Here is a 16,226-nt window from a genome sequence, read left to right as displayed (position 1 = left end):
CCCTGATTCCTGATTTATTGAATCAGGTGGTAGGGGCCCATTGGTTTTCCAAATTGGACTTAAGGGGGGCTTACAATTTAATTTGCATCCGAAAGGGAGATGAGTGTAAGAAAGCGTTCAACACCTCGTTCAGACATTTTGAATGTCTAGTCATGCCCTTCGGACTTTGTAATGCACCTGCTGTGTTCCAGGGATTTATGAACACGGTCTTCCACGACTTCCTGGGGGTATTTTTGGTCATAAATCTTGATGACATTCTGGTGTACTCCCCAGACTGGGATTCACATGTGCGGCACCTTAGGCTGGTTCTGACTCGTTTGCATGAGTACCAATTTTTTGTCAAGTTGGAGAAATGCATTTTTGGTACTAAATAAGTGTCTTTCCTTGGTTATGTGATTTTACCCACGGAGATTCAAATGGAGTCTGATAAAGTGTCAGCAATCTCCCAATGGGTCAGACCAGATAACCTGAAAGCTCTCCAGCGGTTTTTAGGTTTCGCAAATTTTTACCGTAAATTCATTAAGAATTATTCTATTATTGCTTAACCCATGACCGATCTTACCAAGAATGGTTCCGACTTGGTAAGATGGTCGCTAGAGGCCCTAAAGACGTTTTGTCATCTCAAAAGGGCATTTACTACTGCCCCGGTGCTAGTACAGCCTGACGCGCGGCGGCCGTTCTTCATTGAGGTCGATGCATCTGAGTAGGGGCGGGGGCTGTATTGTCTCCGAAAGTCAATGGGAGATTTGGGTATAGTCCATGTGCGTTCTTCTCGCGGAAGTTCAGTTTGACGGAGCGTAACTACAACATGGGTAATCGTGAGTTATTGGCGATTAAGTGGTCTCTAGAAGAGTGGCGTCACCATGTTGAAGGGGCAAGGCATCCCATTACCGTGTATACTGATCATAAAAATTTGGTATATCTCGCCAATGCTAAGAGACTCAGGCCAGGTGGGTGTTGTTTTTCGCCAAGTTTAACCTCGTTGTTACATATATTCCAGGGGAGAAGAACATGAAGGCAGATGCCCTCTCACGGAGTTTTGGTTCGCCGGAAAGTGAGACAGTGGCTCCCGAGAATATCTTGGCACCTGGGGTGGTGGTGGCAGCTGTAGAATCTGATCTCATTCCTTATCTACAAAATTGTCAACAGGATGCTCCCTCGGGGATACCGGAGGGCAGATGGTTTGTGCCAGAGACCTTGCATCTTAGAGTCATTGAAGAGTCTCAGTCATCTCTTCTCGCAGGCCATCTGGGGGTTCAGGGGACTCTGGATCTTTGTACTAGACATTACTGGTGGCTAGGCATGTCTCGAGAGATCCGTGACTTTGTTAAGGGATGCTCTGTAAAAGAAATCATTCGTCTACACGGGGTTCCCGAGAACATCGTATCTGATTGCAGTGTCCAGTTTGTTGCGCAATTTTGGCGAGCCTTTTGTAGAAACCTGGGAACGTTGCTTTCCTTCTCGTCAGCATTCCACCTGCAAACTAATGGTCAGACTGAGTGGGAGAACCTGGATTTAGTGCAATATTTACAGTTGTTTGCTAGCGAAAAAGCTCATCAGTGGGCAGAATTCCTGCCCTCGGCAGAGTTTGCGCTAAACAACCGTACTTGTTTTTCCATTGGGGTATCTCCATTCCTTTGCATATATGGTCAGCATCCTTGCTTCCTTACATATATATCTACTCCGTCTGCCTGTCCTGCAGCTGATGTCACCACAGATGCGCTGCAGGGGGTATGGAAAGAAGTACAGAAGAACCTGGAAGCATGGGCTCATATGCAGTTGCATAGTGGGAGGAGTCTGTCAGTATCTGAACCTTACAGGATGGGACAGAAGGTATATTTGTCTTCTAAAAATTTCAAATTGAAGGTTCCGTCATTAAAACTGGCGCCACGTTACGTGGGTCCCTTTGTCATCACGCGTGTAGTAAACCTGCTTGCTTATGAACTGGATTTGCCAGCTACATGGAGGGTTTATAGAGTTTTTCATAAGTCATTATTGAAACCTTTTGTCCCTTCGGTGAGGGGACAATGCCTTTCTGTTGGTTCTCTTATCTATGAGGAGGGGGCGGCGCCCACACCTCCAGCTCCCCGCAGCACACATTCCTTCTCTCACTAAGGCCTCCTTCCCACGAATGGATTTCCGCCACGTAATTCGCGGCGAAAATCCGCTGCGTTGCCCGCTGCTATTAGGTTCTATGTGTATACACATTACTTCTATGTGTATACATATTTTATTCCTCATTTTTTTCTGAAGTAACCATGACTTCATGAAAATTTTCTGTGCGAACTACCTGTACCAAATTAACTCGAGCGAAGCCGGGTATATCAGCTAGCTATGATATATGAACTAAAGAAAGCATATATGCGACATAACTCACTGACGGGTGCACATACGTTTCTGTACAATTAGTTGGTGGAAAAATGTTTTTAAACCTGCAGAGAGAATGATCTACTGTGACCATCGCCACTTGTTTGCTGTGTTTTTTGCGTTTTTTTTTGTGTTTCATCTCTGCGATCTGAGAGTTATATTTTTTAAATTTCCCTTCTTTTAAATTACCCATACGAGGGTTTGTTCTTTCTGTGATGAGTTGTATATTTTAGTAGCAATATCTCAGGGTACAAATAACATCAGAAAATGTTAGTTTTTTTTTTAAAGGAAATCTGTTAGCACTTCCCCTCCAAAATTGCTGTAATGGCCGGATAGTTCAAAAGACACAGATTCTGAATGTTAAATTTATCTTTCTAATTTATTACACTCCCCTGACGTCTGAGTAATGGTCTGTTTTATGTATGCCTGATACTATCAGATAACCTTTAAAAGGTTGTCCCAAGATTTCATCTTATCCCCTTTCCCCTACATAGCTGATAAGTGTCTTATTGGTGGGGATCTGATAACTGAAAGCCCCACCAATGACAAAAATTAGATCCTGCCCCCCCCCTCCCCCCATATGAATAGAGACAGCAGTTGAGTATACTGCTCCATTCTTCTCTGTGGGACTACTGAAAAAAGCCAGGTACTCTAACCCTGTCCTGTGGATAAGGGATATGTTGAAATTTCAGGATAATCCATTAAAAGAAAACTGTAAAATGTGTCCAGTTGTCAATGTTCAATGAGCTCAGGGAAAAGCAGCGATGCAGGACAGCAAAGTCTGGTGCAAAAAATAGTATTATGACATCCAGAGATGTATCTTTATTCCTCAAATATCGTAAAAAGTGGCGACATTTCGGCTACCACTGTAGCCTTTGTCAAGCTCAGGGTTCAATGTTCAATGAGCTGACATGAGATGTAGTTATTTAGCCAGGATGAAGGGTGTTGTGACATGTGGGGAGATCTTCACCTCATTCTTTCCTTCACATTTCAGTAAAGCCCAGGCTGTCACAGCCGGTGACGAGAAGTTTGTTTATCTATGGAGAGATGAAGTATTTACTGAACTTGGAGAACTTTTATCCTGCAAGCATCAGGATTAAATGGAGGTGCGGAGTGGGAGGATCAGAAGACATCATATCATCCACTGAATCATTGGTCGATAATCCTGACACAACCTACAGCGTCTACAGTGAGGTCCGAATCCCTGAGGATCATCACAAGGATCCAGGATTCACAGTAAGAGTGACCTGGAAACATGAATCTATGGAGAGACCAGAATCCAGGGAGCTGTCTATCAGAGATTCAGGTGAGGAGCGGGATGTTACCTCCTCGCTGACCCCTAATACTGTTATATATGGAGAGCCAAGAATCCAGGGAGCTGTCTATCAGAGATTCAGGTGAGGAGTGGGATGTTACCTCCTCGCTGACCTCTAATACTGTTATATATGGAGAGTGCAGGATGAACCTGGGAGACTTTCTCTGGCACATGAAGACTAGTGCTCTAGTTTGGCCACAACATTTCATTGTACTGTACATACACTATATCCCTGTGCTAAAGTTATCAGCAGTAAGAGATGGTATTTTTGCAGCAGGATGAGGCAGAAATTGGGTTTAATGGAGGGTAAAATATATTTTTACGGACTTCTATTTCTTTGCAATCTGAGCTGCTGTTACACATCACATCCTCTTTTCTCCTTAGGGAGAGCACCTAGATGGTGAATGAGGAGACTCAAATGGCCATGCACGCTCCTCTGGGTAATATGCAAATAAGGGAGATGGAATAAAACCTCCACAGTGCCACCTATTGGTAGGCGGCATTCCAATGTTGCCATCCGAAAGGTGGCACTGTGGAGGTTTTAATCCATATCCCTTATTTGCACATCCCATCCTGACATGTTACATACAGTACATACCTGTATGATATTTATGTGGGGGGTTGTTTTTCTTTGGCAAAGTTGGCTTAAAATTACAAAACATTTGCTTCTTCTGTTCTGTAGATTACACATGGCGTCCGGTTGTGGAAGACATTCAGATTACCCATCTAGTTCGCGACAAACCAGCCATTCTGCAGTGTGATATCTCAGGGTATTTCCCAGATGAAATTGATGTGGTATGGTGGAGTCTTTCTCCAGAGGCGTCTTGTGAAGAGCCTGAGCCTGCTGCTCGCCAGAGTGTGACATTCAGGAGAGCGGCCAATAACACCTACAGCTGTACCGCTTATCTGACCGTCACCCACCCACAGGAGAAATGTCAGTTGAGAGAATATATATGTGTGCTGAACCATCCCACCCTGGAGCAACCAATAGCAGAAAGTACAGGATGGCTACTAGCCAACGGTGAGTGTGTGTACATTTATAGAAACATATAGCTGCCTCCAGCTTTACGGAAAAAGATCAGTTTTGTTCACTGACTTTAAATAACTAAAGTAAAATAACAAAATATCTCTTTATATTTATTCTTCAGTTAAAAGCATCCCCAGAGTCCGGCTCTACTCACATTGTGTTTTGACTCTACGTCCGGCATACAAGTCAGGAGAATGTTACAACTTTGCCCCAACATAAAGCCCCAATGTTTGCCACAGTATAATACACATAACCCAATGTATTAGAGTGAACAGTGTATTACTGCAGATCATACAATCGCAGAATCTACTATTTAAATCAGGGTCGTGGGGAACCGGCCTAAATTATGCTGCCATTATAGGATTTGACAGGTAGTCTATTGATGTATTTTTGTACTCACCCACTCTCGCAATGCAAAGGTGTCCTGCTTTGAAGTCAGCACACGGCATGAAAATCTGTCTCTTTTTTTTAGAGTGCTGTGTGCATGCTTTACTCTGCAAGTCTATAGGAGGGCAAGGGACTCTTAAAGTGACAGATTTTCAGTTAGCGTATTGACTTTGCAAGTAGGCAGCGCACGAACCAGCAAGCAGATAGGTATGAAAAATATGGCCACCTTCTCCCTGTCACCTGCCCTGTTTCCTTTTGGTTCCGGACCAATTTTTTGGGGTCGAAAAATAGAACAGATATATAGAGTGCATAGGATGAACCCAAGAGACTTTCTCTGACACATGATGACTAGAGCTCTAGTTTGGCTGTAACATTTCATTGTACTCTACATATATTATATCCCTGTGCTAAAGATATCAGCAGTAAGAGATGGTATTTTTGAAGCGGGATGAGGCAGAAATTTGGTTTAATGGAGGGTAAAACAGTTTTTACTGCTTTTCACTTCTATATAATATGAGCTGCCGTTATACATCACATCCTGACATGTTACATACAATACATACCTGTGTGATATTTATGTGGGGGGGATGTTTGTTTTTTTTTAAGTTGGCATAAAATTACAAAACATTTTGCTGTCCTTTTCTGTAGATTTCAGATGGCGTCCAATTGTAGGAAAGATTCAGATTCCCCGTCTCGTTCACGGCGTCCCGGTCGTCCTGCGGTGTAAGATTGCGGGGTATTTCCGAAATAAAATCTATGTGAAATGGTGGAGAGTTGGTGAACTTAAAAAGGTAAATGTCCAGAGAGTGAAATCCAGGAGTGCGGACCATAACACCTACAGCTGTACCGCCCGTCTGCCAATCACCCCCACACTGGGGGAACATCAGGGGGCAGAATATGTATGTGTGGTGAACCATCCCGCCCTGGAGAAACCCATAGAGAGAAGCACAGGGAGGCTACAAGTCACCGGTAAGTGTATATACATTTATAGAAATATATAGCTGCATCCAGCTTTATGGAAAAGGATCAGTTTTATTTACTGACATTTGGGAAATAAATCAAAATAACAAAATATCTCTTGATATATCCTTCAGTTAAACCACCCCCAGAGTCCGGCTCTGCTCACATTGCATTTGGACTCTATATCTGGCATACATGTCAGGAAGATTTTTACAACCTATGTACCAATACAAGGCCCAAAGCCCACGGATAGAAATTCCGCTGCAATTTTTGCAACAGAATTTCGGCTGGGGCACGCTGTCATAGGATTACATTCGTTTATGCAATCCTATGCTCACAGCCGTTATTTGACCTCGTGAAAATCCGTGCGGTAAACAAATTACGGCATGATTTATTTCTTTGCAAGCCTCGCACAGAAACTTCACTGCCGGCGCGTCGGCTCCACTCTGCGTGGCTGTGCAACAGTTGGCACATCCCAGAACGGAGGAGAAGACGCCGGACAGGTAAGTAAAAAGGTCAATGCTGGGGCACAGGCCTAAAGCCCCAACGTTTGACCCAGTATAATACACAGACGTATAATAGTCATCCATAAGCCTTATGTTGCATTATGTGTTTATTGGGGGCGTCTGCTGTAGAGGAAAGTGTAACAGGCTGTGCGTTCACATTTCAGCAAAGCCCACGCTGTCAGAGCCGGTGATGAGAAGTGTGTTTATCAATGGAGAGATGAACTATTTGCTCATCTTGGAGAACTTTTATCCTGCAAGCATCAGGATTAAATGGAGGTGCGGAGTGGGAGGATCAGAAGACGTCATATCATCCACTGAAGCATTGGACGATAATCCTGACAGAACCTACAGCGTCTCCAGTAGGGTCCGAATCCCTGAGGATCGTCACAAGGATCCAATATTCACAGTACGAGTGACCTGGGAACATGAATCTATGGAGAGCCCGGAATCCAGGGAGCTGTCTATCACAGATCCAGGTGAGGAGCGGGATGTTACAACCTCGCTGACCTCTAATACTGTTATATATGGAGGGCCTGGAATCCAGGGAGCTGTCTATCAGAGATTCAGGTGAGGAGCAGGACGTTACCTCCTCGCTGACCTCTAATACTGTTATATATGGAGAGACCGGAATCCAGGGAGCTGTCTATCAGAGATTCAGGTGAGGAGCGGGATGTTACCTCCTCGCTGACCTCTAATATTGTTATATATGGAGAGCCTGGAGTCTAGGGAGCTGTCTATCAGAGATTTAGGTGAAGAGCAGGATGTTACCTCCTTGCTGACCCCTAGTACTGTTATATATGGAGAGCCCGGAATCCAGGGAGCTGTCTATCAGAGATTCAGGTAAGGAGCGGGATGTTACCTCCTCACTGACCTCTAATACTGTTATATATGGAGAGCCCGGAATCCAGGGAGCTGTCTATCAGAGATTCAGGTGAGGAGCGGGATGTTACCTCCTCGCTGACCTCTAATATTGTTATATATGGAGAGCCTGGAGTCTAGGGAGCTGTCTTTCAGAGATTTAGGTGAAGAGCAGGATGTTACCTCCTTGCTGACCCCTAGTACTGTTATATATGAAGAGCCCGGAATCCAGGGAGCTGTCTATCAGAGATTCAGGTGAGGAGCGGGATGTTACCTCCTCGCTGACCACTAATACTGTTATATATGGAGAGCCCGGAATCCAGGGAGCTGTCTATCAGAGATTTAGGTGAGGAGCAGGATGTTACCTCCTCGCTGACCTCTAATACTGTTATATATGGAGAGCCCGGAATCCAGGGAGCTGTCTATCAGAGATTCAGGTGAGGAGCAGGATGTTACCTCCTTGCTGACCTCTAATACTGTTATATATGGATAGCCGGAATCCAGGGAGCTGTCTATCAGAGATTTAGGTGAGGAGCAGGATGTTACCTCCTCGCTGACCTCTAATACTGTTATATATGGAGAGCCCGGAATCCAGGGAGCTGTCTATCAGAGATTCAGGTGAAGAGCGGGATGTTACCTCCTCGCTGACCTCTAATATTGTTATATATGGAGAGCCTGGAGTCTAGGGAGCTGTCTATCAGAGATTTAGGTGAAGAGCAGGATGTTACCTCCTTGCTGACCCCTAGTACTGTTATATATGGAGAGCTCGGAATACAGGGAGCTGTCCATCAGAGATTCAGGTGAGGAGCGGGATGTTACCTCCTCGCTGACCTCTAATACTGTTATATATGGAGGCCCGGAATCCAGGGAGCTGTCTATCAGAGATTCAGGTGAGGAGCGGGGTGTTACCTCCTCGCTGACCTCTAATACTGTTATATATGGAGAGCCCGGAATCCAGGGAGCTGTCTATCAGAGATTCAGGTGAGGGCAGTATGTTACCTCCTCGTTCACCCCTAGTACTGTTATATATGGAGAGACCGGAATCCAGGGAGCTGTCTATCAGAGATTCAGGTGAGGAGCGGGATGTTACCTCCTCGCTGACCTCTAATACTGTTATATATGGAGAGCCCGGAATCCAGGGAGCTGTCTATCAGAGATTCAGGTGAGGAGCGGGATGTTACCTCCTCGCTGACCTCTAATACTGTTATATATGGAGAGCCTGGAATCCAGGGAGCTGTCCATCAGAGATTCAGGTGAGGAGCGGGATGTTACCTCCTCGCTGACCTCTAATACTGTTATATATGGAGAGCCCGGAATACAGGGAGCTGTTTATCAGAGATTCAAGTGAGGAGCAGGACGTTACCTCCTCGCTGACCTCTAATACTGTTATATATGGAGAGCCTGGAATCCAGGGAGCTGTCTATCAGAGATTCAGGTGAGGAGCGGGATGTTACCTCCTCGCTGACCTCTAATACTGTTATATATGGAGAGCCCGGAATCCAGGTAGCTGTCTATCAGAGATTCAGGTGAGGAGCGGGATGTTACCTCCTCGCTGACCTCTAATACTGTTATATATGGAGAGCCCGGAATCCAGGGAGCTGTCTATCAGAGATTCAGGTGAGGAGCGGGATGTTACCTCCTCGCTGACCCCTAATACTGTTATATATGGAGAGCCCAGAATCCAGGGAGCTGTCTATTAGAGATTCAGGTGAGAAGTGGGATGTTACCTCCTCGCTGACCCCTAATACTGTTATATATACGGAGAGCCCGGAATCCCGGGAGCTGTCAGAGATTCAGGTGAGGAGCGGGATGTTACCTCCTCGCTGACCCCTAATATTGTTATATATGGAGAGCCTGGAATCCAGGGAGCTGTCTATCAGAGATTCAGGTGAGGAGCGGGATGTTTCCTCCTCGCTGAGCTCTAATATTGTTATATATGGAGAGCGCAGGATGAACCCAGAAGACTTTCTCCGGCACATGAAGACTAGAGCTCTAGTTTGGCAGCAACATTTCATTGCACTGTACATATATTATATCCCTGTGCTAAAGACATCAGCAGTAAGAGATGGTATTTTTGCAGCGGGATGAGGCAGAAATTGGGTTTAATGGAGGGTAAAACATTTTTTACTGCCCCCCACTTGTATGTAATCTGAGCTGCTGTTACACATCCCATCCTGACATGTAACATACAGTACATACCTGTGGGATATTTATGTGGAGGATGTTTTTTCTTTGATAAGGTTGGTTTACAATTACAAAACCTTTCCATGTCCTGTTCTGTAGATTACAGATGGCGTCCGGTTGTAGGAGAGATTCAGATTCCTCGTCTAGATCATGGAGTCCCGGCCGTCCTGCAGTGTGATATCTCGGGGTATTTTCCGGATGCAATCACTGTGATATGGTGGAGACGTGCTGGACATAAGAACTACGAGGTAGCTGACGGTGCTGCTAACCAAAGTGTGACATCCATGAGAGCGAACGATAACACCTACAGCTGTATCGCCTGCCTAACCATCACCCCCACACTTGGGACACATCAGGGGGCAAAATATATATGTGAAGTGGACCATCCCGCCCTGGAGAAACCCATAGATAGAAGTACAGGGAGGCTGCAAGTCATCGGTGAGTGTATATACATTTATAGAAATTTACAGCTGCCTCCAGCTTTACAGAAAAGGATCAGTTTTATTCATTGACATTTGGAAAATAAATTAAAATAACAAAATATCTCTTTATATATATTCTTCAGTTAAACCATCCCCAGAGTCCTGCTCTACTCACATTGTGCTTGGACTCTATGTCTGGCATACATGTAAGGAAAATCTTGCATTCTATACCCCAACATAAAGCCCAATGTTTGCCACAGTATAATACACAGATGGATAATCATCCATAAGCCTTATGTTTAAAAAAATGTAGACCGTGTGTTATGTGTTTATTGGGGGCATCTGCTGTAGAGGAAAGTGTAACAGGCTGTGCGTTCCTATACAGTAAGGCCAGAGGCACATGAACAGATTTTCATTGTTGAATCCACGATCGTTGACCGCAGCACGGATCCGCAGTAACTATTGTTTGGAGCATGCAGTGTAAAGTCGTCTTTTTCAACACTATCGCGGAATCAAATAGCAATTTTCATGGTGGAGGAAAAATCATAGAATTCTCAATTTTTGTGTTAATTTCAAAGTCAATGGAAACCATCCCACCAGCAGCCTATCCATAATTGACATTGCAGATAGGTCGCAGGTAATCGCGTCATCGCCTAGCGACAGCGCAGGAAAAATTAAATTTTTTAAAATTTGTACTGCGCATGCCTGACGGTGAACCGCCGGGTCAATCTGCAATAAAAATTTAAACATTTCCGTTGTGGACACTAGCCGCATTCGGGGCAGGATTCTGCTATGTGCTCCAGCATGCGTAATCCGACCCATTCGTGTGTCGCCAGCCTAAAGAAAAAAAAAGTATTCTAATGTACTATATATCTACTTAGTGGATGTCGAGGGCACTTGGCATCTGCCATGTCAATAATGCTCCATGGACCCCTTCAGCATATGTATCAGGAGATACAATGAACATGGCCTTAGATATAACTTTATAGAGATAATGAGATCTTCACAATAAGGTCTTTTTAAACGGTCCTGATATCAGCATGAATGTTCCTCTGAACGTTTGTTCGCCCGACAATCAGGGCGTGTAAAAAAGAACGAATGAGTGAGCCCTCGCTGGCTGATCGTTGGTATTCAGTGGACATAAAGATGCTTTCTGATCGGCTCTGTACGTCTCCTCATGTGAACAGGGAGGTATATAGCCGTCCGGTGGGGCACGAACTATCTTACTAGCGTTCATCTCCATAATCTAATTCTTGGCCGGTGTAGAAGAAAATTAAATGAGCTCCAGTTGACTGATTTATTATAACGAATGACAAACTGATACAAACGGAGACTAATGCTTCTGTTTTTGGACTGATTTGCCAAAAAGAGAAAACCTTAGTTTCTTTTTGTTTCAGTTTGGTATCTGTGTCTGAATAGATTTGTAGGATTGTAGACAGATCCATTAACCTGTCTCCTCCCTACAGCACTAGAAACTAAGGCCGGCAGCATATGATATTTGGGGTCGTATTCGTGGATGAAAATTGCTTATTAAAGACTAAGGTTGCCTAAAATAATGCAGTGAATATGCAGTAACATCTGCGTTCACAATTGACTCTTTTTTTATTGCGCCCCCTGTGTTCTGTGGATTGTGAAAAAACTGGCATCACTTGGGCCGTCTTGGTTTTTTTTTGCCGACGCATAAAAAACGCAGTGGAACTGGATGCAACAGAGGCTTACAAAAATGCATATATGCACCAAAAGTACACATACACAAACAGCAAAAATGGGGCGTTTTTCACAGAGCAAAGTTGCATATGCCTGTGTGAATGAGGCACAAGGTCAGTGGAACTGCAAACCTGCATGTAGAAGCAAACTGCAAACACTGAATATGTTGGTTCATAAAGGACATTGCTATTATATTTACTACACTCATAATATATAAGGCTAGTAGTGCACATCTCCTTCAGCTGCCAGCGACCAGGTGACCCCTTAGGTCTCCTTTGGGCCTAAGTCTCCAAATGAACTCGGAGAAATTTGGATCCAGCTACAAGATGCTATAATAAAAAGGCTTTGAGACAGATGGGTGGATTAGACCAAAAAGGAGGCAGCCCTCCGCCACCTGCACACTGCTAAACAGACCAAGTTCTTTTGTACTTCCTACATCAATGCGCTGACGCTCGTACACCATGGCTGCTACATGCAATCGTTAATAAGTTGGTCAGCAGCACTCAGATCACCCCAGTAGGACAAGCCAAGTTGAAGAGGGAGAAAAAAGTGCGTCTAGCATACGCAAAACATGCCAAGCAACCAGAGGGTTGTGGACCATCAACCACTTAAAGTCGATCCAATATGTAAAGAGAAGGTAGCAGCATAACAGGTGTAATTTACTGTACTTTTCTTGCCCCGAGTTCATCCAGTTGTGTATTGTCCCACATTTGCGCAACCTCCCCCCCCCCCCGATTTCTATGGGGACCTTTAGTGCGCACAAAAGTATAGCATGCTGCGTTTTTTTCAGCATGCGCTAAATTTAAATGCAAAACAATGGGTGTGAGCACGAATGCATTGAAGTCGATGGGTTCTATTCTGTGCATATTACACACACAAATTTCATGCATGCAAAAAACACATGCAAATAAGCCAGATCCATACGGCTTTAGTCACAACTTTCATTGAACGCCACACAGACCCTCGTCTGAGCTCGATGGACCCCAACATCCATGGTCCATGGATATGGAAAATAGACAAGAATAGGACAGGGCAGCAATTTTTTTTCAGTGCTTGGTAAAATCATTCATGTGAACGGCATCATGATCTGTAATGCAGCCGTGTGCTGAGCATGGAATACACGGGCCGTACACGGCCTGAAAATACAGCTTTGTGAATGGGTCATAATTAGAGATGAGCGAACGTACTCGGTAAGGCCGATTTCGCAATCGAGCACCGCGATTTTCAAGTACTTCACTACTCGGGTGAAAAGTACTCGGGGTCGCCGGGGGGGCGGGGCGTGGCGTGGTGGAGCGGAGGGTAGCAGCGGGGAACAGGGGGGAGCCCACTCTCTCTCCCCCCCACTCCCCTCTGCAACCCCCTGCTCACCCACAGCGCCCCCGAGTACTTTTCACTCGAGTAGTGAAGTACTCGAAAATCGCAGTGCTCGATTGCGAAATCGCCCTTACCGAGTACGTTCGCTCATCTCTAGTCATAATTTATCACTAAAGGGGGACACAATTGTTATATACCATATTTTCTGCTTTATAAGATGTACTTTTCTTCCTCCCAAAGCGTGCAATCAGGCTAACTAAATTGCGGTCGCACAAAGACCGTTGCGATTGTGTGAACAAATGTGCGGTCACTCTCCAGTTTTCTCTCCTCCCCACTGCCTCCCTTACGTTGATTGGTGGTGAGTGCCGGCAGGAACTGCTCCTGCATCCTTGCCTCCACCAATCGGCTTTTTGCCTCCCTCTTGCCAAACAAGCACTGCTGTGACACGGAGCTCTGCTGTTTCAGACCTCTGCTGCTCCGTCGCCCGGCACTATCCCCTGCACTGTCCCTGGGTAAGTTCAAAATATTTTTTCCCTATTTTCCCCTCTAAAACAGGGGTGCATCTTATCATCCGATGCATCCTATAAAGCGAAAAATACGGTAATCATACTGGCAGTATATAAGATTACTGATGATATTTCCAGCCTCACACTACAGCGCAGCGAGACGTCCGTCCCCTGAGGATGTAATGACTATATAATCCCAGAATGTCAGTGCTGGATAATGGGGACATTACAGGGAGACAGGTGAGATGTACCTGCAGGGATCAGGTCATAAAGAGCATAATTTCCCCCGCAGTCCAGTAATTATCAGGTTTACCAGTTTCTGGAATATTCTTATGTCACATTGTAAACTTCATGTTTAATTCCTACTAAATAATCTTTTTCTGTTTCAGATGTAGAAAAGAAAAGTAGAAGCGTCCTAAGATTGTAAGTCATTCTATTAATCCAGCAGGGTTATTATATAGTAAATGGTGGCCAGTGTGATGAGTCACATAGGTGACCGCCAGGTGAGGATGCAGTCACTGACCAATCACATCTCTACACAGACATCACTGATTCTATAGTGTGATACTGTGTCTGACTTATGTGGGGGTCTATAGCGGGGGGTCACAACTCTTCCAGTGAGGGGATTACTGAGCTGACCCTGAACTAAGCTTTATTTTGAATTCCTGTATAGTGAGCGCTTGTATAGTCTACATTACCCCCTCCTTTAAATTGTAAGCTTTTAGGGTCAGGTCCATCACTGTAAGATGCTATTTAGTTCTGAGTGTTGGGTATTGTGGATCATGTTGGTACCAGTTTTATTAAGGTTATTACTAGAGTCGAGCGAACATGCTCGTCCGAGCTTGATGCTCGTTTGAGTATTAGCATACTCGATGGTGCGCATTATTCGAGTGAGTACCACGTCGAGTTCGACCCCTCCCTGTTTTGACCCCTCACTGCATTACCACTTTCTGCTGTGACGTGCCAGCGTCCGCACGTCCACAGCAATATGTGGAGAGGTAGAGATAAAGATAGAAAAAAAAACCTCGGCACCGGGTGGGTCAAATACAAAAATACTCGGGTCTCCCATTGATTTCATTGGGGTTCGTTACTCGAATAGAGCTCTTGAATATTACGAAAAGCTTGACTCGAATAACGAGCACCCGAGCATTTTGGTACTCGCTCATCTCTAATTATTGGTATTTCCCAGTATATACAGTCCTCAGTCCTTGGTGATCTCTTGTTCTTAGTCCCCGATGACCAGAGAGTTACCTCTGTGCCCCCTGATTATTATAGGACTTGTGGCCATTAATAAGATCAGCTGATCCGTAGACAGACGCCTCCTGTATACAGTAGCAGCCGGCATGACGGAACATCCTGATCTTTATGGCTTTACAAATTGGGTTAAAAAGAGAAATAATCGGCGTTGTCTTTTGTAGGCTTAAACCAACACTCATATTTGGTATCGAGGAAGAAGTGGATCAGCGAGCAGATGAGGTAGATGAAGATATATAAGAAGACCCTCAAGAAGAAAGAGAAAACTTGACTCTTGAGAAAAACAATTGAAGTTAATGTCTTCTTGTTCGACCAATCAGGCGTTCTACAGATAGCAATGGATGTTTGTGTGTGATGTCCAGATTCCCACAGTGCCAAAAAGATTTTTTATGTGGATTCATTCTACAGAGCCATGATTATACTTCACTCTTTGTGGAGGCAAATAGAGGATGACCGTAATAAGACTGAGTTTGTGGGTTTTTAAGTAATAAGACCGACTTGCAGCGGGAACTTGTGGGTTCTTAGGTAATAAGACTGAGAACTGGACTGCTAGTGGGCTTCAGTATGAGAGGGCAGCAGAGGCTTGTGGGTCCTTAAGTGATAAAATGAGTACAGGACTGCTGGTGCGCGTCAGTATTAGGGAACAGCAGGGGCTTGTGGGTTCTTAAGGAATAAGATAAGACTGAAAATTAGCTTTGTACGAAGAGAGGAAATAGGAGAACTTTGATGCTCAGATAGTTTGAATAAAAATCTGTCTCTTCAATGCTGCAGAAATATTATTTTAATTTTAATTTTATGTACACAATCAATTTATGTACACAATCAATAGTCAGAATTCATTTTATGTTTTGGTCAATTCAAGACCTTTATCAGATAATCTGACATAGTATAAAGTTTTTTGACATTAGATAAGAATACCAAATACTAAAGCTGTATAAAGTCTGGAAGATCTTCCTTTTGTTAAATAAATTGTTTTCAGCTGATTTAATGTTCAACCCCTGCCTTCTGGAGTCCCTTCTCACCATTGTGACATCTACACAGAGGTACCACACTACACTCTAAGGGAAAGGACAGACTTCTTTAATTTCATTTTTTCCCTTTTTTATTATTATTTTGTATGGCACAGGACTGCAGTCATGAATTTACCCTACCTGACTAGATGGGTAGTCACCCCCACCATTATTATTTTCACCAATGTGTAGGTGCCATCTGTCGGGGAGCAGTAATGCCACCATGATAAACCCCACCAATTCCCAAACAGTTGTGCTTACCACAGATATATTCTTTAGAACCAAATAAAGTGGCTGAATATTCAGTAAAAGATAGACACGATATGGTTAATGCTGCTTTCCCACCTGTGTTAGGGTCAGTTCGTGTTTTTTGTCTCTGCTCCATTTTTGGAGGAGAGAAACTGAAAAG

The 16,226-nt window shown here is 44.3% G+C and overlaps 1 protein-coding gene across 4 annotated transcripts in view; it reads left to right on the top strand.

Moving 5' to 3' along the window:
- LOC136577083 (uncharacterized) overlaps positions 1 to 15,783 on the top strand; it is a 106,144-nt gene extending 90,361 nt beyond the window's left edge. For 3 of the 4 annotated variants that reach the window (XM_066576795.1, XM_066576798.1, XM_066576796.1), the window contains 7 exons: positions 3,362 to 3,673; positions 4,365 to 4,703; positions 5,745 to 6,065; positions 6,727 to 7,038; positions 9,704 to 10,042; positions 13,943 to 13,976; positions 14,972 to 15,783. In XM_066576795.1, the coding sequence (XP_066432892.1) occupies positions 3,362 to 3,673; positions 4,365 to 4,703; positions 5,745 to 6,065; positions 6,727 to 7,038; positions 9,704 to 10,042; positions 13,943 to 13,976; positions 14,972 to 15,047 (1,733 nt within the window). In that variant the 3' untranslated portion in view covers positions 15,048 to 15,783. The remainder of the gene's footprint in view (positions 1 to 3,361; positions 3,674 to 4,364; positions 4,704 to 5,744; positions 6,066 to 6,726; positions 7,039 to 9,703; positions 10,043 to 13,942; positions 13,977 to 14,971) is intronic. The other variant, XM_066576797.1, reaches the window with a different exon arrangement.
- Positions 15,784 to 16,226: the final 443 nt, after the last annotated feature.

The sequence above is a fragment of the Eleutherodactylus coqui genome, chromosome 8 (assembly GCF_035609145.1).
Source record: "Eleutherodactylus coqui strain aEleCoq1 chromosome 8, aEleCoq1.hap1, whole genome shotgun sequence".
Classification (NCBI taxonomy): domain Eukaryota; kingdom Metazoa; phylum Chordata; class Amphibia; order Anura; family Eleutherodactylidae; genus Eleutherodactylus; species Eleutherodactylus coqui.
This window is presented reverse-complemented; position numbering and strand designations above follow the sequence as displayed.